The sequence below is a fragment of the Rhinopithecus roxellana genome, chromosome 9, assembly GCF_007565055.1.
Source record: "Rhinopithecus roxellana isolate Shanxi Qingling chromosome 9, ASM756505v1, whole genome shotgun sequence".
Taxonomy (NCBI): Eukaryota; Metazoa; Chordata; class Mammalia; order Primates; family Cercopithecidae; genus Rhinopithecus; species Rhinopithecus roxellana.
In genome coordinates this window covers 50,191,075-50,216,703 of record NC_044557.1, presented here as the reverse complement: position 1 = coordinate 50,216,703, position 25,629 = coordinate 50,191,075, and the positions used below count along the sequence as shown (strand labels likewise).

The following is a 25,629-nucleotide window of genomic DNA, read 5'->3' as shown; positions in this document are numbered from 1 at the left end:
TTGAGTCCAGAGGTTTGAAACCAACCTGGGCAACACAGTGAGACCCTGTCTCTACAAAAAAATTTACAAGTTAGCCATGTACATTTTTTATATGTAGTAATTACTATATTACTTGTCTGTAAGATTACTATATTATTCTTGTCTGTGTTCTTAATCTTGTCTGTAAGATTCATTTTTATTATGTGTTGGTGTCTCATATTTTACTTCATGCAATTTGCAATATTCATGCATTTGCAAATAAGTTGTAGCTCTTCCTTTCCAGCAGGAGTGTGATTTTTAGATGAGCTACGACTCCAGGCGATATCTTTTTCTTAATAAGATACACTTTGAGATAGTTTTACTACAGATTTTGATGAAGTAATTTTTAAGCTTCCAATATCGTGATCGATTGCTTTGGGGATGGGAGAAGATTAATATAATTTTTGCTTGGGGTAGCAGTACCTTCAAATTTTCAAAGTTTGTAACTCTTAACATAATCGTTTCCATAGGTAATGGGAAACCCAGGAACTTTCAAAAGAGGCCTTTTACTCTCAGCTTTGTCTTATTTGGGTTTTGAAACTTACCAGGTTCTCTCTCAGGCTGCTGTGGTTCATGCCGCAGCCAAAGGTAAGCATAAATTAGATATATGGAACATTTAGAGTTTTTTTTGTGTGTGTGTACATTCATAATTTTTATTTTAAAACAAATAATCAGGGTAACATTAATAATAGAAAATCCATATGGAAATATTCACTATCTACTCAGTGAGAAATGGGAAAACAACTTCCCTGTCTAACGCCAACCTACTGTTTGAGGAGCCAGAAGCTGACGTGAAGTTGGAAGAAGGTCACCTTTTCCAGCTAAACCCCACTCCATAGCTATGTGCATTTTTATTTGAAATCTCCATGACCAGCGGAAACAGTTGAAAACTGAGAACTAAAATACTGTTTTTGGCAAGGGTTTGGCTAAAGGGTCTGAGATGTGTTAGCACCAAGAAGGGAAAGAGAAATTGAGCAACATATGAAAAAGGGGCAGTAGGAACAAACACTGAAAAAAATAAGTCAACCATAACCTATTTCCATCCAAAGCAAAGGGACAGTGCACATATATTCATCCTCTCAAGTGTGGGCTACACTGTACATTGACTCTTACTATTTCAAACATGATCTATTGGAAAGATTCAGGCCCCCTAAGGGCACTTGGCATAGGACCACAGTGACAAGGTAACAGACATAGACAAGCATGGCATGACCCTAAAGGCAACAACACACCTTTAAATAATAAGTGTTCAGAAAAAAATCCCAGAGCTGAGGTTACAAATTCCAAGTTAGCTATAAACATTCTTTGGGGAATTCCTTTAAAGATATGAGTTGAAATAAAACAGAAAACACCTAAAATCTCCTAAAGAACAAAATGAAGAAATGAATCTCTACCAAGAACCGATTATTTTAGGTTTCTCATTTGGATGGCTCTCCCACCAGATAGGTGGTGGAATTACTTCAAAAGTAATGAGTCTACTATAAGGAGAGGCTGTTTGGTCCAATGAGGGGGAACACGCTTTCTAGAAATAACTTTCCCTTCCCTCACCTGCATTCAAAATTAGAACCCATCAGCCACCATTAACTACAAGGCCCATGTTAGTTAATAATCCTAGATTTCAAGTACTACTACATGTAAACTATTATCTTAAAGAAAAAAGTTCCAAAGGAAATCAGTAACTATTATATAGTTATATTCTTTTATGAGAAATTAAACTTAAGAGTTTCCATCTGCAGGACAGAAATTGTTAAAAGAGGTAACATGCAGATCTCAGGCACCACATAATACGTCCTCCAATAATGAACTGCGTTTCTCCCTAAATTCTTTGTATTGCATGCTAACCTCTCCAGCATGAAATCTTCTACTCTGTAACCTCTCTTTAAACACCTCCCTCTAATCTCAATTTCCTTCTGTTTTTATTATTTGGCAAAATTACACTTAAAAAAATAAACATTTCAACCATGGCACATGTATACCTATGTAACCTGCATATTCTGCACCTGTATCCTAGAACTAAAAAAATTATGTAATTAAACCAGAGGGTAAAATAAATAAAACTCAAGTTAATTTGCCATGTAGAGCTATATGGAAGTGAGGAAGGTGCTCTTACATAAAGCCCCTCTGCCTTCCACACTCATGTGTGTATCTTCTTCCTAATAAGTCTGAGGTTGGGGGAACTGCGCCTTACTTTTCCTCTCCTGTATCCCCTAGTGCGGCAATATTAGAACCCAAGGAAGGAAAAGCTGGCCGAGTTGTCATATGCCAAGCGGCCAATGCCTCCTGAAATGAAGGTAGGTTCACGTGGTCTCTCTTAAGCAGAAGAGAATGTCTAGGAAATAAAATATTTAAAAAACCATTTCAAATCCAACAAACCCCAGCCTTGAGGTGTGCATGGAATGCATGGGATAAGAAAATAATCAGTAGCAGCATTCAGAAGCAGTCCTGGGTTCATCCTGATGACGTGTCTCCTTCGTTCAGGGAGAGGTGGCTTTCCCATGCCGGGAGGGATGTGGAAGGAGGCATGACTTAGACATTGGTGGTGGTCTCCTTAGCAGTCTGGGTGCTGTTCATCTCCATGATGCCGTCCTTCCCAGATCTATTTGCACCATGTGCCTACCCTTCAAAGGCCATGTGATATCCTCAAAAGTCCTGCCACGGGTCTCAGGGACTTGAAAGAAGGTAAAGGTCAGGAAGGTGATGAGGAAGCTGATGAAGATGATAAAAACATAGGCTCCTAAACAGTAAGCAGCAGAGGGGAAGAGCAGTCCGACTAGGAAGTTGGAGGTACAGTTGGAACAGCTGACCATTGCCATTGCAGCTGGGCGGGGGCCCTGGCTGAAGAGTTTGGCCACAATAAACCAGGGAATGGGACCTGGTCCAATTTCAAAGGCCACAAAGACCAAGATAGCCCTGATAAAGACAAAGCTCATCCCATTATACTCATCCTTTAATAACAAACAGTCATGAGCATGGAACAAAAAGCCATCCCTCCAAGACCTATCATATGCAGAGTCCTTCTTCCTGCCCTTTCCAGCAGAAATAGGGAAACTACAGTGAAGGTAGTATGAAACACACCTAGATGGTCTCTTGAACACCTGCATCCTTGAAGATTCCTGTTGAGTAATAGAACACAGCATTGATTCCAGAGAGCTGCCGAGAGAGCTGGAGCACAATTGAAATGATGATTGGGTCTCGGTAGCTGGATACTCTAAAGAGCTCCAGCACGGTTACTTGCTTTTCTTGTGACATCTTTGCACTCTCATCTTGCATCTCCTGGATGTCTTGGGATACATCCTGGGTGCTCCACAATCGCTGGAGGATCTGCTTAGCATTCTCTTTTCTGTTAATGAGCAAAAACCTGGGACTTTCAGGGCAAAATGGAAGGGCTGTACTTTGTAGGATAGCAGGAGGGATGGGAAAGCCCAATAGCACCAGCCATAGCTCTTCAGACCCAAGGATGAATTCCAGACCAAAGATTTGGGCCACTAGAATTCCGACAACGATGCCCAGCTGGTTGAGAGTGCCAAAGGTACCCTGCAGGCAATAGGTGAGATCTCTCCAATGTACATCGGTACAAAACCTTTGCACGGTCCGCAGAAGAGGCCAATAACCAAGCAGCCCAGGATCAGCATTTCAACCAACTCAGCTACTTTACACAATCCCATAAGGCAGCCACCGGAGACACCCGACAGGTTGACGATAAGCATTGAATTGCACCTGTGAAAGTGGTTGACAAAGAGTCAAATGGAAAAGAAGCCAGTCATACCAACAATGGAGAATATGGCCACAGACAAGGACCAGAGGGACATGAGCAATGTCTTGGAGGGGTATTTGCCTGGTCCCTCAAAGTGTTATTGATAAATTCCTTTATGATCATCTCAGGAGCATTGATGACCCCAGTGTTATAGCCAAATTGGAAAGAGCCGATTGTAACAACTGTGATGGCGAAGATCAGAGCTCGGATGACCTTCTGTGTCCCCATGGCCCTAATCTAATTCTTTTCAAGTCTTCAAGAAAGATCTAGGAGTGTGTCATAGGTGGGAATTGAACAGTGAGAACGACTTGGACACAGGAAGGGGAACACCACACACTGGGGCCTGTTGTGGGATGGGGGGAGTGGGGAGGGATGGTATTAGGAGATATACCTAATGTAAATGACGAGTTAGTGGATGCAGCACACCAACGTGGCTCATGTATACATACGTAACAAACCTGCACGTTGTGCACATGTACCCTAGAACTTAAAGTATAATAATAAAATTAAAAAAAAAAAAGATGTAGGAGTGGGATTGCAGAGACACCTTTTTCAGGCCAACAAAACCTTCAAATTGTCCTCAGCAACAGGTTTTCTCCAGGTCCTCAGGAATGCTCTAAACTCTCACCATTACAGCATCTCTCAAGTTATTTTTGCTTGTTATTTTGTTAATAGCTTAGTTTTTTTTTTTTTTTTTTTTTTTTTTTGAGACGGAGTCTTGCTCTGTTGCCCAGGCTGAAGTGCAGTGTTGTGATCTCGGCTCATTGCAACCTCTGCCTTCCAGGTTCAAGCCATTCTCCTGCCTCAGCCTCCTGAGTAGCTGGGATTATAGGTGCGCATCACCACAGCTGGCTAATTTTTGTATTTTTAGTAGAGACAGGGTTTTACCATGTTGGTCAGGCTGGTCTCAAACTCCTGACCTTGCGATCTGGCCACCTTGGCCTCCCAAAGTGCTGGGATTACAGGCGTGAGCCACCGTGCCTGGCCTAGCTTAGTTATTTTTATATAGATAATGAAACTAATATTGCTATGGTCTAGATTATTTTTTCCCTTTCTCTACTTGTCAGTCTAATACCGTATATATATTTTTTTCCTAGAAATTAGAGCTGCCTCAGTGATGCTTTATTAATAGTTTATATTTTTGTAGAGCCCTTTACCTAAGAATTCAGAATATTCTTTTACATTTTTAAAGGGTTGAGTTTGAAGAGTTGGGGGGAAGAAAAAGAACATGCTACAGAGACTATGTATGGCTCACAAAGCCTGAAATATTTTGCTCTCTGGATCTTTACAGGAAAAGTTTGCTAATCCCTGCTTTATAATGACAAAATGAAACCAACCCCAGGGTGTTATATTCTTCTTGATACGGTTAACAAAAGGCCCAAGTACTTTGAGATAGATAGATTTTTATTTACAAACAGAATGCTGCTTGGTAGGTAACAGGTTGAAAGTGAAAAAAAGAAAAAATCCATCAAATTTTGTATTGGCATAATATAGATAAGTAAACATATATTAAAACTTGACTGGGCGTGGCAGCTCATGCTTGTAATCCCAGCACTTTGGGAGGCTGAGGTGGGGGGATCACTTGAGCCCAGGAGTTTAAGACCAGTGTAGGCAACAAAGTGAGACCCCCATCTCTACAAAAATTCAAACAATTAGCTGGGTGTGTGGTGCGTGCTTGTCCCAGCTACACAGGAGGCTGAGGCAGGAGGATCACTTGAGTCCAGGAGGTCAAGGCTGCAGTAAACCGTGATCTCACCACTGTACTCCAACCTGGACAATGGAGCAAGACCCTGTCTTAAAAAAAAAAAAAAAAAAAAGACTTGCCAGTTTAAAAAAATTAGTTGAACCAATTGTGAACCAAAATTTTGGTATATTACAGCAATATCATATGAAAGAATTAATGGGTTAAGTTTTTTTGTTTTTTACAATTCTCACTTTTTAATTAAAAAGGAGAAGGTGATTGGGGAAAGAAGCAGAGACTCAAGAGACTTGATTTTGAATAGATGGTCTTATTCAACTTGTGATAGAATTTGAGAATGTGATCTAAAGGTTGATAGTTATGTATTGATTTCATTTATCTATGATTATCTTCTTAAAAAAGCAGATAATTGAGAAACCCTGCACGGTTTTTTTTGTTTTTGTTTTTGTTTTTTAATGTATTTATGAAGAAGGACTTGGTTTTGTTACTGGCTGAATGATATATTTTGGCAAATACTTAATTCATCTTTTTAAAGCAACCTAGACTTTAGTTCTCACAGCAGCCTTATAAAATAGGACAAGTCTTATTATCTTATCACATTAAAATAATTTTTGAAAAGCTCACAGAGTTAAACTTCTTGAAAGTCAAAATGTTAGAGTGGATATTAGAACTTTTTTATTTTGAGACAGGGTCTCACTCTGATGCTTAGGCCACAGTGGCATGATCACAACTCACTGCAGCCTCAACTTCCCCAGGCCCAGGAGGTTCTCCCACCTCAGCCTCAGGAGTAGCTGAGACTACAGATGCACACCACCATGCTTGCCTAATTTTTGTATTTTCTGTAGAGACGAGGTTTCACCATGTTGTCTGTTTGTTATGGTCGGCTTTATTGAAGATCAGATAGTTGTAGATGTGCAGCTTTGTTTCTGAGTTCTCTAACCTGTTCCATGGCCTATGTGTCAGTTTTTGTACCAGTATCATGCTATTTGGGTCACTGTAGCCTTGTAGTATAGTTTGAAGTCAGGTAGTGTGATGCCTACAGCTTTGTTATTTTTGCCTAGGTTTGCCTTGGCTATTTGGACTCTTTTTTGTTTCCTTACAGATTTTAGGATAGTTTTTTGTAATTCTGTGAAAGATGATGTTGGTAGTTTGATAGGAATAACAAATAGGAATCTGTAAATTGCTTTGGGCAGTAAGACCGTTTTATCAATATTGATTCTTCCTGCCCATGAGCTTGGAATGTTTTTCCATTTGTTTGTGTCATCTCTGATTTCCTTTTCATTGTGGTAAAGATCTAACTGTATTCCTAAGTATTTTATTATTTTTGTTGCTGTTATGAATGGGGTTGCATTTTTTATTTGGCTCTTAGCTTGGGTGTTACTGGTGTATAGAAATGTACTAATTTTCATACATTGATTTTGTAACCTGAAAGTTTACTGAAGCTGTTTATCAGTTCCAAGAGCCTTTGAGCAAAGACTGTTTTTGGAGTTTTCTAGGTAAAGAATCATATCATCTCTAAGGAGATATGGTTTGAGTTCCTTTCTTTCTATTTGGATGCCTTTCATTTCTTTCTCTTGCCTGATGGCTTTGGCTAGGACTTCCAGTATTATATTTAAAAGGAGTAGTAAGAGCGGGCATCCTTGTCTTGTTCCATTTTTCAAGGAGAATGCTTCTAGCTTTTGCACATTCAGTATGATGTTGGCTGTGGGTTTGTCATAGATGGCTCTTATTATTTTGAGGTGTGCTCCTTCAGTGCTTAGTTTGTTGATGTTTTTTAACGTAAAGTGACGTTGAATTTTATCAAAAGCCTTTTCTGTGTCTTTTGAGATGATCATGTGGTTTTTCTTTTTAGTTATGTTTATGTGATGAATCCCATTTATTGATCTGCATGTTGAACCAACCTTGCATCTCAAGAATAAAGCCTACTTGATTGTGGTATATTATCTTTTCAATGTGCTGCTGGATTCAGTTTGCAAATGCTAATTTAACTATTTTTATGCCTATGTTCTTTTTTCTTTCTCTTTTTATTAAGATGGGGTCTCACTCTGTCACCCATACTGGAGTGCAGTGGTGCAATCTTGGCTTACTGCAACCTCCACCTCCCAGGCAGGCTCAAGTGATCCTCCCACCTCCACCTCCTGAGTAGCTGGGGCTACAGGTGCATACCACTACGTCTGGGTAATTTTTTGTATTTTTTTTGTAGAGTTGGGGTTTCTCCATGTTGCCCAGGGTGGTCTTAAACTCCTGAGCTCAAGCAATCCGTCCACCTCAGCTTCCCAAAGTGCTGGGATTACAGACATGAGCCACCATGCCCAGCCCATCTGCCTTCACCCGAGTTAATGACTTGAAGTTTTCCTTTTCCATTGTGTCTCTGATAGGTTTTGGTATCAGAATGATGCTGGCCTCATGGAATGAGTATGCAAGAGTCCCTTCTCCAATTTTTTGCAATAGTTTCAACAGGATTGGTACCAGCCCTTATTTGTGCATTAGGTTGAATTTGGGTATGACTCCATCTAGTCCAGGGCTTTTTCTGGTTGGTAGGTGTCAGGCCTCTGAGCCCAAGCCAAGCCATCGCATCCCCTGTGACTTGCGCGTATATGCCCAGATGGCCTGAAGTAACTGAAGAATCACAAAAGAAGTGCAAATGCCCTGCCTCACCTTAACCGATGACATTCCACCACAAAAGAAGTGAAAATGACCGGTCCTTGCCTTAGGCGATGATATTATCTTGTGAAATTCCTTTTCCTGGCTCATCTTGGCTCAAAAAGCTCCCCCACTGAGCACCTTGTGACCCCCACTCCTGCCCGCCAGAGAACAACCCCTCTTTGACTGTAATTTTCCTTTACCTACCCAAATCCTATAAAACGGCCCCACCCTTATCTCCCTTCGCTGACTCTCTTTTCGGACTCAGCCCGCCTGCACCCAGGTGAAATAAACAGCCATGTTGCTCACATAAAGCCTGTTTGGTGGTCTCTCCACATGGACGCGCATGACAGTAGGTTTTTGTTTTTGTTTTTGTTTTTTTACTACTGATTCAATTTTGGAACTTGTTATTGGACTGTTATAAGGATTTCAATTTCTTCCTAGTTCAGTCTTGGGATGTTTCTAGGAATGTATCCATTTCTTCTGTGTTTTCTAGTTTGTATGCATAGAGGTGTTTGCAATAGTCTCTGAGGGTTTTTGTTTTTGTTTTTGTTTTGAGATGGAGTTTCACTCTTACTGCCCAGGCTGGAGTACAATGGCGCGATCTCGGCTCACTGCAGCCTCCACCTCCCGGGTTCAAGTGACTCTCCTGCCTCAACCTCCCAAGTAGCTGGGATTACAGGCATGTGCCACCACGCCCGGCTAATTTTTTGTATTTTCAGTAGAGACGGGGTTTCTCCATGTTGTCACACTGTCTCAAACTCCCGACTTCAGGTGATCTGCCTGCCTTAGCCTCCAAAAGTGCTGGGATTACAGGCGTGAGCCACTGCACCTGGCCTGGTTTTTGTATTTCTCTGGGATTGCTGTTAATATTCCTGTTGTCATTTCTGATTATGTTTATCTGGATCTTCTCTGTTTCTTTTTCTTTTTTTTTGAGACAGTGTCTTGTTCTGTCACTTAGGCTGGAGTGCAGTGACATGATCTCAGCTCACTGCAACGTCTGCCTCCCGAGTTCAAGCAGTTCTCCTGCCTTGGCCTCCCAAGTAATCGGGATTACAGGTGTGTGCCACCATACCTGGCTAATTTTTGTATTTTTAGTAGAGATGGAGTTTCACCATGTTGGTCAGGCTGGTCTTGAATTCCTGACCTTGTGATCCACCCACCTTGGCCTCCCAAAGTGCTAGAATTACAGGCATGTGCCACCATGCCCAGACTCTCTTTGTTTCTTGATTAATCCAGCTAGCAGTCTATGAATTTTGTTTATTCTTCTGAAGAACCAAGTTTTGGTTTCGTTGATTTTTTTTGTATGGCTTTCACATCTCAATTTTGTTCAGTTCAGCTCTGAATTTTGTTATTTTCTTCTGCTAGCTTTGGATTTGGTTTGCTCTTGTTTCTCTACTTACTCTAGATACTATGTTAGGTTGTCAATTTGAGATCTTTCTAACTTCTTGATAGAGGTGTTTAGTGCCATAAACTTTCCTTTTAGCACTGCTTTAGCTGTGTCTCACAGATTCTGGTATGGTAAATCTTTGTTTTCATTAATTTCAAAGAAGTTTTTGATTTCTGCTTTAATTTCATTTGTTTACCCAGAAATCATGCAGGAGCAAATTGTTTAATTTCCATCTAATTGTGTGGTTTTGAGAGATCTTGATATTAATTTCTATTTTTATTGAGCTGTGGTCCAAGAGAGTGCTTGGTTTGATTTCAGTTTTTATTTTTTAAGTTTGTTCAGAATTGCTTTATGGCCAAGCATGTGTCCTATCTTAGAGTACGTGCCATGCGCAGGTGAGAAGAATGTACATTCTGTTGTTCTTGGGTAGGGTACCTTGTAGATGTCTGTTAACGTCCATTTGATTAAGTGTCAACTTTAGATCCTGAATATTTTTGTTAGTTTTCTGCTTTAATAATATGTGTAGCACTGTCAATGGAGTGTTGAAGTCTCTCAGTATTAAGATGTGGTTATCAAAGTCTCTTTGTAGGTCTCTTAAGAACTTGTTTTATTAATCTGTGTGCTCCAATGCTAATTATATATATATGTTTAGGGTAGTTGTTTTCATGTTTAATTGAACTCTTTGTCATTGTGTAATGTTCTTCTTTGTCCTTTTTTATCATTGATGATTTAACGTCTGTTTTCTCTGAAACAAGAATAGCAGCCCCTGCTCTTTTTTGTTTTCCATATGATTGATGTTTCTCCATTCCTTTTCTGTGAGTCTGTGGGCATCATTGCATGTGAGATCTGTCTCTTGAAGACAGCATACAATTGGGTTATGCATCTTTATCCAACTTGCCACTCTGTGTCATTTAAGTGGGGCATTTAGCCTGTATACATTCAAAGTCAATACTGATATGTGAGAACTTAATCCTGTCATCATGTGGTTAGTTATTATGTGGACTTGATTGTATAGTTGCTTTACAGTATCAGTGAGCTATGAACTTAAGTGTGTTTTTGTGGTGGCAAGTATTGGTCTTTCATTTCCATGTTTAGCACTCCTTTAAGGACCTCTTGTAAGGCAGATCTGATGGTAAGAAATTCCCTTAGCATTTGCTTGTCTGAAAAGGATTTAATTTCTCTTTTGTTTATAAAACTTAGTTTAGCTGGATATGAAATTCTTGATTGGAATTTTTTTTCTTTAAGGATGTTGAATATAGTCCCCTAGTCTCTTCTGGCTTGTAAGGCTTCTGCTAAAAAGTCCACTGTTAACCTGGTGGGATTCCCATAGTGGGTGACCTGCTTCTTCTCTCTAGCTGTCTTTAAGAGTTTTTCTTTCATGTGAACCTTGGAGAATCTGATGACTATGTGTCTCGAGTATGGTTCTTTTGTATACTATCTTGTAGGGGTTCTCTGCATTTCCTAAGTTTGCATGTTGTATGTGTGCATGCTGGTGAGGCAGTGGACAGAGGCTATGAGTGAGTGTGCACCTGTGGGGCTCTATCTGCAAAAGTCCTCCCTTGGGAAGGTGGGGGCCACTGGCAAGTATTTCATCAGGACAGCTGAGGCTGTGCTGCATATGGGTGTGGCCAGGCAGGGACTCTGGGAGAGACTGGCAGACGGGGATGTTCAGATAAGACAGGCCCCATTCCATGCACAAGACAGCCTTGCTGTCTCCATGTCTGGCTGCTAATAAAGGCTAAGGCGACCTAGAGGAGTATGGTGAGCCTTGGGAAATGGATACTTATGACCATGCTGCACTGTTGCTATTCGCATGCTAAACCCTCTGTTCTCCACACAGACTAGAGTTCTGTCTCTGGCAGCTCTCCGGGTAGTTCTCCCTGCCATTTCAAATGTCTTGGAGGGGTCTTAGGGTCTCCTGCAGCTAGGATCTCAAAGGTCTGTGATGAGATTGGGCCACTCCAAACCAGTTTCACTTACCCTTTCCCTAGGAGCTGCTAGGTTCCAGGAATGAGTCTTGGTGCTTGGCAACCCCATGCAGGGTTCCCAGCTTCCTGCTTTTTCAGATTCAGGGTCTGTGTCCTCCCTGTATCCACTCTCAACGTCTTCTTTCTGAATATCTGTTCAGCATGTGCCAGTCTACTTGATGATGGTCTCTCTCAGTGGGAGAATGTCTTCCTGGCTGTGCCTAGTCAGCCATCTTGGCTCTTCTAGTTTTTCAAAAGTGTCTTGAGAATATAAAAAGTTACTACATGTTTATTTTTATTTTTATTTTTTGAGACAGAGTCTCGCTGTGTCCCTGAGGCTAGAATGTGGAGGTGTGATCTTAGCTTACTACAACCTCTGCCTCCTGGGTTGAAGTGATCCTCCCACCTCAGCCTCCCAGGTAGCTGGGATTACAGGCATGTGCCACGATGCCCAGCTAATTTTTGTATTTTTAGAAGAGACGGGGTTTTACCATGTTTGCCGGGCTGGTCTTGAACTCCTGACCTCAAGTGGTCCGCCCACCCCAAAGTCTGGAATTACAGGCATGAGCCACCACACCCGGCTGATATTTGTTAAGTTAAAAATAACATTTTAAGGTCCTAGACCTCTATGAGGCCTGCACAAGCTGGATGAGGCCTTTTTAGCCACAATAAGGATGGGTGAGGGAGTCAAGTGATCACTGGGTTCTTTCACACTTCAACAAGCTTTTGTTTTGTTTTGTTATTTGAGACAGAGTCTTGCTCTGTCACCCAAGCTGAAGTGCAGTGGCATGATCACAGCTCATTGCACCCTCAACCTCCTGGACTCAGATAATCCTCCTGCCTCAGCCTCCCTAGTAGCTGGGACTATAGGCACGTGTCACCATGCCCAGCTAATTTTTGTGTTTTTGGTAGAGACGGGTTTTCACCATGTTGGCCAGGCTAGTCTCAAATTCCTTGCCTCAAGTAATCTACCCACCCTGGCCTCCCAAAATACTGGGATTACAGGCATGAGCGACCGCACCCAGCCTCAACAAGCTCTTATGCCACTTTCCAGCATTCTCTTTTCTACCTCTTAAGTGAGCTAAGCTATGGAGTTCTGTAGTCTATTGCATTAGCAATTTCTAAATATGTAATACATTATTATTAACTATGGTTACCATGCTGTGCAGCAGATCTCTAAACCTTATTCCTCCTGTCTAACTGAAACTTTGTACCATTTGACCAACATCACCCCATTCCCTCATGCCACTCAACCCTGGCCTCTGGTAACTGCCATTCTACTCTCTACCTATGTGAGTTTGACTTTTTTAGATTCCACACGTAAGTGAGATCATATAGTGTAGGTTGAGTATCCCTTGTCCAAACTGCTTGGCACTAGAAGTGTTTCCGATTTTGGATTTTTTTGGATTTTGGAATATTTGCATATACCTAATGAGATGTCTTAGGAATGGGACCCAAGTCTAAACATAGAATTTATTTGTGTTGCATTTATATCTTATGCACATAACCTGAAGGTAATTTTATACAAGATTTTAAATAACTGTGCATGAAACAGAGTTTGTGTACATTGAACCATCAAAAAGTAAAAGTGTCAGGCGTGGAATTTTCTACTTGTGGCATCGTGTTGGCTCTCACAAAGTTTTGGATTTTGAAACATTTCAAATTCTGGATTTTCAGATTAGAGATGTTCAACCTACATTTTTCTCTTTGTACCTGGCTTATTTCACTTAACATAATGTCCCCCACTTAATATAATGTTCATCTACATTCTTACAAATGACAGAATGACAGAATTTTCTTCTCTTTTAAAGCTAAATAATACTCCATTTGTGTATGTATGCTACTTTTTGTGTTTAATCCATTCATCTATTAACGGGCACTTAGGTTGTTTCCTAAGGCGTGGCTATCGTGACTAATGCCTTAGTGAATGTGGCAGTACAAATATCTCTTTGACATACTGATTTCAGTTCCTTTGGATATACATCCAGAAGTGGGATTGCTGGATCATATACTAGTTCCATTTTTAGTTTTTGAGGAACCTCCCTGTTGTTTTCCATAATGCAATAGCTTTATTTTCTTTCTTTTTTTTTTTTTTTTTTTTTGAGACGGAGTCTTGCTCTGTCGCCCAGGCTGGAGTGCAGTGGCCGGATCTCAGCTCACTGCAAGCTCCCTCTCCCGGGTTTACACCATTCTCCCGCCTCAGCCTCCTGAGTAGCTGGGACTACAGGCACCCGCCACCTCGCCCAGCTAGTTTTTTGTATTTTTGGTAGAGACGGGGTTTCACCGTGTTAGCCAGGATGGTCTCGATCTCCTGACCTCGTGATCCACCCGTCTGGGCCTCCCAAAGTGCCAGGATTACAGGCTTGAGCCACCGCGCCCGGCTGGTGCTTTATTTTCTTAAAACAACAAAAAAATCACTTTGTAATTAGTTGATTGGCATGCTTATATAATTTGTGAGACTACAGACCATAGCCCTTTGAAAAAAGATTAATTGAAAAATACAGAGACATTTTTTTTTATCCTGGAAAATGATCCATATGTTTCTGTAAAAATATAACTTCACTGGCCCTTACAAGTTTTTCTTTGTCTTACATCTCTTCCATTTGCTTTTTTTTTTTTTTAAGGAATTGATCTTCAAATAATTCCATGCTTCAAAATTTCTGCTTAATTCTCTTTTGATCTGCTTTATGCTTATTTAAAGCAAATTTAAAAGCTTTTACTTCCTCCATTTTCTGGAACTAAGTTATATTCCTAAGTGGGAGTTTTTTGGAAATGAGTTGAAGTTTAAGGGCATAAATATCATTGACATTTTAGTTGGATGGGATTATAGGACTGACTTTTAAAATGGTTATATCTGTATTTATCACAAGGTGGTACCAGATATCCACTTGTTATCAGGAACTGAAGCACTCCTATAGGAACGTTTCATTATCTCTTTTATTATTATTATTATTATTATTATTATTATTAAGGCGGAGTTTTGCTCTGTCCCCCCAGGCTGGAGTGCATTGGTGTAGTATCAGCTCACTGCAACTTCTGCCTTCTGGGTTCCAGCAATTTCCCTGCCTCAACGTCCCAAGTAGCTGGGATCACAGGCACCCGCCACCATGACTGGCTAAATTTTGTATTTTTAGTAGAGATGGGGTTTCACCATGTCGGCCAAGATGGTCCTGAACTCCTGACCTCAGGTGATCCACCCGCCTTGGCCTCCCAAAGTGCTAGCTAGGATTATAATTGTGAGCCACCATGCCTGGCCTCATTAGCTCCTTAAAATAGACCAAATTTAAAGCCCCTTGAAGAAAGGTATGCTAATACATTCATAGTACTCTTTGTGCATATGAAAGCTCGTGTAAAATGCTTAAAAGATAATTACAGGTGCCCAACTTAAAGGTTCTCTTTTATTTTTTAGTTTGTTGTTGTGTTTTTTAAAATTTCTTTTCTTTTTTTGTCACAGTCATTAAAGGTTCTTTATATATCACTTCACGTGTGTTTTCATATGTATTTTCTTTTTTTTTTTTTTTTTTTGTTGAGACGGAGTCTCGCTCTGTCGCCCAGGCTGGAGTGCAGTGGCCAGATCTCAGCTCACTGCAAGCTCCGCCTCCCAGGTTTACGCCATTCTCCTGCCTCAGCCTCCCGAGTAGCTGGGACTACAGGCGCCCGCCACCTCGCCCAGCTAGTTTTTTTTTTTTTGTATTTTTAGTAGAGACGGGGTTTCACCGTGTTAGCCAGGATGGTCTCGATCTCCTGACCTTGTGATCTGCCCGTCTCGGCCTCCCAAAGTGCTGGGATTACAGGCTTGAGCCACCGCGCCCGGCCGTTTTCATATATATTTTCAAAATTCCTCTTTATTGATGAACCTACAGAACTGAGATCAGTGTTCCTTTGTATGTAGTTATTTGTTGTATTTCAGTGCATTTTTGGTTGCACTGTTTCTGGTACTGCTGAGACACAGTATTATTGGTATGAAAGAATTGCCTTAAACTTTGATGATGTTATTGCTACTTAGAGGCTTGAATCTAGATACTCAGATTTTCTACTACTTAAGTCTTATGTAGAGAAATCTCAGGAATATAGCTCTTTATCTTGCCAGAGGAGTATTCTTGTCCTGACACTGCTCACATGGCTAGAGTACAGTCAGCTGGAAAAGTAGAAAATCAAAGTTTACTAACATATATGTAGGAGGTCACATCATTGGCATTTCTTTAAAAAATTCTAATTATTATGATCTTGCACATATCTATTTTAGGTTAAATTTAAGATTTCACTCTACAGTTTTAGGTGAATTAATATCTCATTTCATCTTAGAATACTTGCTTATTAAGTTGAAAATAATTTACTTTTAAAGTTTAGTCTGTTTTATAGAATAGGGTCTCTAAGTTAGTAACATAACTTAGTTTTAAATATTTTCAAGAAAGTATAAAATATTAAGTTAGAAAACAACAGATTTGGCCGGGCGCGGTGGCTCAAGCCTGTAATCCTGGCACTTTGGGAGGCCGAGACGGGCGGATCATGAGGTCGGGAGATCGAGACCATCCTGGCTAACATGGTGAAACCCCGTCTCTACTAAAAAATACAAAAAACTAGCTGGGCGTGGTGGCGGGCGCCTGTAGTCCCAGCTACTCAGGAGGCTGAGGCAGGAGAATGGCGTAAACCCGGGAGGCGGAGCTAGCAGTGAGCTGAGATCTGGCCACTGCACTCCAGCCTGGGCCACAGAGCGAGACTTCGTCTCCAAAAAAAAAAAAAAGGAAACAACTGATTTGCAGATATGTGGAGTTGTCTACAAGCTCCCACCCGAGTGCTTACGTCAGTCTGTAGTACCATAGGAAGTGTACTTTTTTCTTGTTCAGTGTATGATTTTAGAAAAATCCTTTTTAGAACTATATATATACATATGTATATATATTTAAATATGTAAATTTATAGGCTGGGCGTGGTGACTCACGCCTGTAATCCCAGCACTTTGGAAGGCCAATGTGGACAGATCACGAGGTCAAGAAATCAAGACCATCCTGTCCTGGCCAACATGGTGAAACCCTGTCTCTACTAAAACTACAAAAAATTAGCTGGGACTGGTGGCACACACCTGTAGTCCCAGCTACTTAGGAGGCTGAGGCAGGAGAATCGCTTGAACTTTGGAGACGGAGGTTGCAGTGAGCCGAGATGGCGCCACTGCACTCCAGCCTAGTGACAGAGTGAGACTCTGTCTCAAATAAATAAATATATATATGTGTATATATATATTTAAAACCATTATATTATAGCTTACAGTATTTTACTATGTAATTAAGAATTTGGAGCTAAGTGATTTGAGAGATTATAAAAGGATGCACACAAAAAAGATTATTCACTAAATTTCTCCTTTTTTTTTTTTTTTTTTTTTTTAAAGAAATGGCATCTTGGCATCTTGCCATCTTGCCCAAGCTGGTCTCAAACTCCTGGGCTCAAGTGATCCTTCTGCCTCAGCCTCCCAAAGTGTTGGGATTATAGGCGTGAGCTGCCATGCCTGGCTGACAATTTCTACATTTTTAATCGCATGAGTAATGTGATTTAGAATTCCTAGATCATGTTAAGGACAGTAATCAGTCTTTTCAGTAAGTCAGAGAATAATCAATGAATAGATTTAAAAGTAACTTTTTTACTTATGCATACTATATACACATTCAAATATGCCAGATCAGTATATTTAATTTAATATTAATTTTCTTTCACTGCTGTGACAAGCTCAGTGACTTAACACAAATTTATTATCTTAGGGTTCTGTAGTTCTGTATCTTACAGTACAGAAGCCAAAAATGGTTCTGACTGGCTAAAATCAGCATTGGGAGAGCTGCATTCCAGAGACCCTAGGGAATATTCTCTTCCTTTGCTTTTCTCAGCTTCTGCAGGCTTTCTACATTATTTGGCTGAAGGCGCCTTCCTCCATGTTCAGAACCACCATCAAACCATCATTCTGACCTCGTTTCCATTGACACTCCTTCTCTGACTTTTGCCTTCCTCTTTCACTTTTAAGGACTCCTATAATTACATTGGGCCTACCTGGATAATCCAGGATAATTTCCTATTTTAAGATTAGCTGATTAGCAACCTTAATTCTATGTACAGTTCACTGTTGCTGTGTAACCAAACATTCAAACAGATTCCAGGGATTAAGATTGGGGCATATTTGGGGGCCATTATTCTACCTACTGTAAGTATCAACTAAAGAATAAAGACTACTACTTATCCTTTGGATTGTTAAAACACAAACTTTGTGACTCAGCCACTTATTAGATAAAAATATAGAATAGAATGGAAGCAAAATTTTAAAAATTAACCAGCCATATGAATGTTATTAAACTTTATAACACCTAATCAGAATGAAGTGGGATTACTGGAAAAAAAAATCTTTATTTAATTTTAGGGTTTTTTCCTGCTATTGTCATTTAATTTCTTAACTAGTATAATTATTACATTATGATGTTAAAAAATACATGATTGCATCACAAGTTTCATGGTTTTTTTCTGTTTGCTAATTTTTTAAAAACTTAAGAACTCACCCCCCAACCTTTTTTTTTTTTTTTTTGGAGACAGAGTCTCACTCTATTGCCCAGGCTGGAGTGCAGTGGCGCGATCTTGGCCCACTGCAACCTCTTCTTCCTGGGTTCAAGTGATTCTTCTGCCTCAGCCTCCCAAGTAGCTGGGATTACAGGAGCATGCCATCACGCCCAGCTAATTTTTATATTTTTAGTAGAGACGGAGTTTCATCATGTTGGCCAGGCTGGTATCAAACTCCTGACCTGGTGGTCCTCCCACCTCACCCTCCCAAAGTGCTAGGATTACAGGTGTGAGCCACCACGCCAGGCCAAGAAACCCTTTTAACTACAAGTATACCATGATTGATTAAAGTATACCAAGTGTATACACATTGGAATGTTGGCTTAGGACTAAGTAGTACAGTACCCTTATAGAAGACAAAATTAAATGTACATGTTTCCGAGTAATAATTGGAATTTCCTGAAATTCAGACTGTTTTTTCATTAAGTAGACAGTTTTCTTAGGGCACTACACTGTCAATAATGTTTTTGTATTTTGTAGTCATATATAAATTAGTTTTAAGAGTTAGTCAGAGTATAGTGTCAATAAGTTCCAGGTTCAGTGTGTAGTTAGCTTCATCTAAATTTCTGATGACAGCTCTCTTTGAACATCTGTGTATAAAGAGAATCTATTAAAACAGTGTAGTTTGGTTCATGCACATTACTAACATTCAGTGCTGCAAGTAGATGACTTTTATTTTCTACCATGGATGGTACTTGACAGCAGCAACAACAAAGACTGTGTAGAGCAAGCTTGTCCAACCTGCGGCCCATAGGCCACATGGAGCCCAGGGCAGCTTTGAATCTGGCCCAACACAGATAAGTAAACTTTCTTAAAATATTATGAGAGTTTTTGGAATTTTTTTTAGCTCATCAGCTATCGTTACTGTTATATTTATTGTTAGTGTTTCATATTTAGTCAGTATCAGAATAAGTTTTCTATTTCCCATGATTTCAATAAATCATTTTTTATGATAGCATTATGCTTATTGCTACTTTGTTTCCATCTAGCTTCTTCATAATTTCTGCTCTTTCACTATAGGTCATTTCTGTATCTAATTTCATTTGCTTATATATAAAAGTGTTTATGTTTCTTTGAATTATTGTCATCTGACTTGGGAAGACATTTTATTGTGTCTTTTTTCCTTTATAATCTTTGAAGTTGAAGAAATACTTGAACAAGCAGACTACCTGTATGAAAGCGGAGAAACAGAAAAACTTTATCAGTTGCTAACCCAATACAAGGAAAGGTAAGCAATGTAGGATAGGCCTAGGCTTGTGGTTTCCTTAAAATTTTTATTTAACAATTAAAATGACCCTTAGTGCTTGAGGTTTTAAAAATTGATTATTGTAGTTTTTACTTCAAAATATTTCTTAAGTTTAATTTATAATATACTATTTGTTTCTTACGTTAAATGCTGCATGTATCTCACTGATTTGAAAAGGTGTTACTACTTACTCTAGTGGAATGTTGATTTTTCCAGTTTGCTTTAGAGCGTACAGCATAGGTACTGAATATATGTTTATCCGTTCTAGCCATATTGTATATTTCTCATTCCTTTTAAAGTAATTATTTATTGGTATAGATTAAATGAATTCACTGAGATTTAGGATATTGTATGCCACCATTGAATGGTAACCGCGTATTACTTTAGAAGGATAGTCAGAGAAATCAAAAATACCCCTTTTCTATTTTTAGTATTAGATTGTAGGTTTAGTGTAGAACATCAGTGTGTACTCATTTTTGGGAGGAGTGTAGAGTGAGAGAGACTCAACCCTATAAAGTAAATCATATGGCTAAATAGCATTTCTAGATAACTAATTTACTCATCTCCTAAACTAAAAATATTGAGTCCTTTTCATCTACCTTTTTGAGATTTTCAAAACCAGTTTTTTCCCCAGGACCCACCAAATTTACTTTCCTAGATATCTACAGGATTGATCTTTTCTTCTCCATTCTCCCCTCAGTAATTCAAGGTGGCTGGTTTGTCATTTTATTGTCATGTCATTGATAGCTTGAAAAATAAGCTGTAAGGTAGTTACTCCATATTCGTTGAATAATCACTATCTTAACTAAAGGAACCTTTAGTTTCAAATTTTTATTTTTTGTTAAAAAAAATATAAAGTGAGGATTAAAGGCAAACATTTAATAAAAAGGAATTTATTTTATTTTATTTTTTTGAGACGGAGTTTCGATCTTGTTGTCCAAGGTGGAGTGCAATGGCGCAATCTTGGCTCACTGCAACCTCTACCTCCCAGGTTCAAGCGATTCTCCTGCCTCAGCCTCCCAAGTAGCTGGGATTACAGGCATGCACCACCACGACTGGCTAATTTTGTATTTTTATTGGAGACGGGGTTTCTCCATGTTGGTCACGCTGGTTTTGAACTCCCGACCTCAGGTGATCTGCCTGCCTCGGCTTCCCAAAGTGCTGGGATTACAGGCGTGAGCCACACTGTGCCTGGCCGGAATTTAATTTTTACAATTATTTCTGTCAGTTGTGATGGTTAATAATTTATTAACCATTTCTTATATCACTATATGGAAATGGCAGTTCTTCAAAGAATCCAATGCTCTTACTTGAAGTAACCCATGCATCATGGCATAGTATTCAAACATAGGATTATATTTTGAGATCACATTATGTTCAACCATTCATTCATTAGCAAATAATTGTCAAAAACTATTGTGTGTGAGGTGCTATATTTGAGACTAGGGATTCAGCAGTTTTGTATTTTTAGAACATGACCCTGTCTATAAAATTTACGTATTTTATGATACTATGAACTACTGAGTGAGCTATTTGAAACACAGTGCTAGTGAGGCCAAGCCTCAAGTTAATATGTTGAGTTTTGTAGGGCAGATGTTTAGAGAATTTTAATACAAAGATATTTTTGAAAGAAGTCAGTGTTTTAGATACTAGAGGTAAGTTAATATTTATGAATATTAGACATTTTTATAGGAAATTTTAGCAAATAAAGGTTTTGTATTAACGAAAATAACAAATTTAGCATTATTAATAATGGCTTTTGATACCATGTTGCTAGCTTCCTAAGCTGAAAGACCATAATGTATTCATTAGTAATGTAACCCTTAACAATTTTGAAATGTGAGCTAAAATGGTTGTTTTATATTTTATTTCAAATTAGTGAAGATGCAGAGTTACTGTGGCGTTTGGCACGGGCATCACGTGATGTTGCTCAGCTTAGCAGAACCTCAGAAGAGGAGAAAAAGCTATTAGTGTATGAAGCCCTAGAGTATGCAAAAAGAGCACTAGAGAAAAATGAATCACATTTTGCAGCGCATAAGGTGAGTTGCTTAACTGAGCTATTACCATGTACTGAGAGGTACATTTTCTATATTTTTCTATTATCCCTAATTTACATTGGAAGAACAATTTCTCTAAGTTTTTTTCTTTTTATTCAATCTTATATCTTAAGGATAATTTCTCTATTTTAAAGAAGTAGGGAAGATAGTTATTTTTATGTTTTTCAAAAAGAAGTCTTTGTTTTCGTAAACATTTGGTCTGACTTCATGTGTATTTGATAAATTACTTTTGTGAATGCTTATTTTTAAGCAGAAGTTTAGTAATTTCATGAATTACCTATATTTATATACTTAGTAGTATAAGCGCTTCACAAATATTTTCTCATTTTCCTCACGTTATATTTCTGTTTTATTTAGAGGTAGGAATATAACAGCTAGACAACTGAGACCTAGAATGACTTTCACATGTAACTCAGGATTTCTTGTTGGTTCACAACGACGTTTTTCAGTAAATTGTACAGAGAGATGAGGTCATCATTAGCCTTCTGGATTGTTGGACTTCATAGTACCCAAAGGCAGGGTAGAGTTGGACCTTGGGAAAAATTGGCTTGATTGCTCCGAGGCTTCATTAATTGTTTCTCTACTCTGCTGTTACCGGAAAATCTTTTTCATTGCAGACATTTTTTTTCTCCTTATCCTAAGTCTTGTGGCTTTCCACAGCACCTGGGTTTCTGAAGCACGGCCATTGTAGATTCATTTCTTGGGAAAGAAACTCAGGTTGTTCAGTTTGGGTCTGCTGTCCAGCTGTGGCTGTGGAGATAAGGTCACAGTTGACACTGTGGCTGTTCTTACTATAACAATACAATATGGGAGGAGATGGAAATCCTAGAAAAGAGAATGAGAAAATAAAACATTCAATTACATATTCTTCTAAATTGATACTCAGACCATAAACATGAACCATTATCTCGTGTTGGTAACTTTCTTGGAAAATTCACCACTTTCTACCTTGTATTATAGTTCTCTATAAACATGTCCTATCCCTGAGGTTGTTTTGTTTTGTTTTTTAGACATAGTCTCTCTCTGTTGCCCAGGCTGGAGTACAGTGGTGTGATCTTGGCTCACTGTAGCCTCCATCTCCCGGGTTCAAGTAATTCTTCTGCCTCAGCCTCCCACGTAGCTGGGATTACAGGTGCATGCTACCATGCCCAGCTAATTTTTGTATTTTTAGTAGAGATGGAGTTTCACCATGTTGGCCAGGGTTTCAAACTCCTGACCTCAGATGATCCACTCACCTCAGCCTCCCAAAGTACTGTTACAGGCGTGAGCCACTGCGCCCAACCCTATTCCTGAGTTTCTAGAGGGCCATGTCCACTTTTCTTTATGTATTCCATTGCATTTAATACAGTTTTTATGCTCAATGACTTTTTGTTGGATGAGAATGACTTGAAGAATAAATATACAGTTTTACCTTGTATTGAATGGAATATTAAGAATATTATTGTTCTTACACTTTTTTTTAATTTTCAGTGGTATGCAATCTGCCTTAGTGATGTTGGAGATTATGAAGGCATCAAGGCTAAAATTGCAAATGCGTATATTATCAAGGAGCATTTTGAGGTACTGATGAATTATTCAAATTCATGAATTTTAAAAGTCAAATTTTTCTGAATAGGTTTTTGTTTTCATTATCTATTGCCGTATTTCAAACCACCTATGGTAACAGTGGAGTAGAGCCATGACAGTTTGTTATTTCTTTTCTTTTCTTTTCTTTTTTTTTTTTTTGAGACGTAGTTTTGCTGTTGTCATCCAGGCTGGAGTGCGGTGGCACTATCTCGACTCACTACAACCTCCGCCTCCTGGGTTCAAGCAATTCTCCTGCCTCAGCCTCCTGAGTAGCTGGGATTACAGGCGGACACTACCACATCTGGCTAATTTTTGTGTTTTTAGTAGAGGCAGGGTTTCACCATTTTGGCCAGGCTGGTCTTGAACTCCTGACCTCAGCTGATCCACCTGCCTTGGCCTTTCAAAGTGCTGGTATTACAGGTGTGAGCCACTGCGCCCAGCCAAGTTTGTTATTTCTTGCAATTCTGTGGGTTAACTGAGCTCAGTGGCACTTCCACATCGCTTGGTATAGCTGAGGTCATTTAGACAGCTGCAATCACCTGGGCCCTCAGCTGAGACTACAGTGTCCAAGATGGCCTATCACCTATGAGAGTTTCTCCTCACTTGTTTTTTTTTTTATCACTTAGTTGTCTAGCTCAGCCTTCATTATAGCATGGTAGTTGGCTTCCAAGAATGAGTGTTCCATGGGAAAAGATCCAGTGTGCAAACTTTTAGCAAGCCTCTGCTTGCATCATACTTGGTAATATCCTATTAATCTAAACAAGTCACAAGGGCAAGCTCAGTTTCTGTGGGAGGGGACCAGTGACACAAATTCCTGAATATGGAAAGTGTGGTCCAATGTAACAGTCTTTAACACAATTGACACACCACTCCTTGTAGTAATAATTCTATTTAAGATTGATATCTCTGTGTGTATTCTATGTGTGTTTTATTAAAAATATTTTCCCCTAATTTATAGTTAGCTGTTAGGTGCTAAGAATTGCATAGGAGTCTGTATATTTCTTAACGTGTATGAACTTCATTGTCTCAAAAAAAAAAAAAAAAAACTACCACAAAAAACCAGCATATTTATTGCTCTTTTGAGATTATAGGAAGGAAAAGTGATGGAAACATACATAGAAATAGTGCTGAATTTGCTATTTAAATAGTTTTTCAGAATTTTATGGTTTAGTGTCAATTCTTAGTTTATGTAACAACTGGTGAAAAAGAATGACTGGGAGTCAGGAGACCTAGCTTTTCTTGTTCAGGTATGGATAGTAATATATACCTAATAACTGACATTTTATAATGTAACAATTTACCTGTTTCACAGTTTAAAATCCTTGAAATGAGATTACATGATGTAATCACTGGAACCTTACATTGTAGTTGGCAGTGATTTTTTCTTTCTTAGTGGCACATAAACTAATGGTGTCATTTTTGATATTTTAGATTCAGGGAAATACAGTAATTTTCTCAGTGGCATTAGATAGATCACTTAATTTCTCTGTGTCTCAGGATGTAGAAATACATGATGTAACTTCCAAAGTGAATAATGAAGAACTGTAGAAAAAATACAAATGTACACTTTTCTCTTTTTTTAACAAAACAGTGAAGGTTATAGATTATAAAAAACAGTGTTTTATATAAGCTTTCAAATGTACATGTTTAAATATATTTTAAATGGCAGTATTTAGTATTTACATATTAAAAGGATCATTTATACTACTTACATTTCAAATTCCATTATATATCCAAAGTGGCAAGGAATTACCATCTTTGGATTCTTTTTGAAAGACCAATGGCAGGAAAGATTGATTATGAAAGAGTTTGCTTGAAAGTACCCCCTGTCAACCCTTCCCTTAAGAAAATTAAACCCTGGCCTGGGCGGCTGCCTCCGCAATGCCAGTGCTTGTTGAGGGGCGGCGAGTGTGGCTGCTGCAGTTTGCCAGGGACCTCGTCCGAGCCCACCTGCTTCTGGAGGAAAGAGCCAGATGTCTCAGAGGTCAGTCTGTTCAACAAGTGGAACCCTAGGGCCTTCTGTATGTTCAGCAAAGAGAGCTCGCAGTGACCTCCCCAAAGGATGGCTCCATCTCCATTCTGGGTTCTGATAATGCCACTACTTGTCACATTGTGGTCATGTGGCACACAGGTAATGGGGCCACCTGCTTGACACATTGTGATGGAACTGACACCAAAGCTGAGGACCCCTTGATCATGAACTCCATAAAATCCTTTTCCGACCACGCTCAATGTGGAAGGCTGGAAGTATACCTCGTGGGAGGCTTCAGTGATGTGGGAGGCAGTTGTCACACTCACTCACTCATTAACTTCTTAGTGAATCTGACAGGAAAGAAGATGACATTCACTTAGTGGTATTATGATTATGTGTGACGGAATTAAATGACCGGGAAGAAAATGAATGCCACTTTCTAATAAAACATGGTATTGCCGTCAACGTGAGACTGCAGAGATTTACAGAGCCGCCTTTCTTTTTTTTTTTTGTTTGAGATAGAGTCTTCTCTGTTGGCCAGGCTGGAGTGCAGTGGTGTGATCTCAGCTTACTGCAGCCTCCACTTTCAGAGTTCAAGTGATTCTCCTGCCTCAGCCTCCCGAGTAGCTGGGATTACAGGTGCCCGCTGCGACGCCCATCTAATTTTTGTATTTTTAGTAGAGACAGGGTTTCACCATGTTGGCCGGGCTGGTTCTCAAACTC

General features: G+C 39.4%; 1 protein-coding gene and 2 pseudogenes across 2 annotated transcripts in view; 2 read left to right on the top strand and 1 right to left on the bottom strand.

Moving 5' to 3' along the window:
* The window catches only part of RMDN1 (regulator of microtubule dynamics 1), a 42,450-nt gene that overhangs the window by 1,182 nt on the left and 15,639 nt on the right, over window positions 1-25,629 (top strand). For both annotated transcript variants that reach the window (XM_030937438.1, XM_030937437.1), the window contains exons 2-5: window positions 489-606; window positions 19,206-19,293; window positions 21,191-21,350; window positions 22,839-22,928. In XM_030937438.1, coding sequence (XP_030793298.1) covers window positions 489-606; window positions 19,206-19,293; window positions 21,191-21,350; window positions 22,839-22,928 — 456 coding nt within the window. The remainder of the gene's footprint in view (window positions 1-488; window positions 607-19,205; window positions 19,294-21,190; window positions 21,351-22,838; window positions 22,929-25,629) is intronic.
* On the bottom strand, window positions 2,466-4,000 carry LOC104674279 (annotated as a pseudogene).
* LOC115899593 lies at window positions 24,653-25,448 on the top strand (annotated as a pseudogene).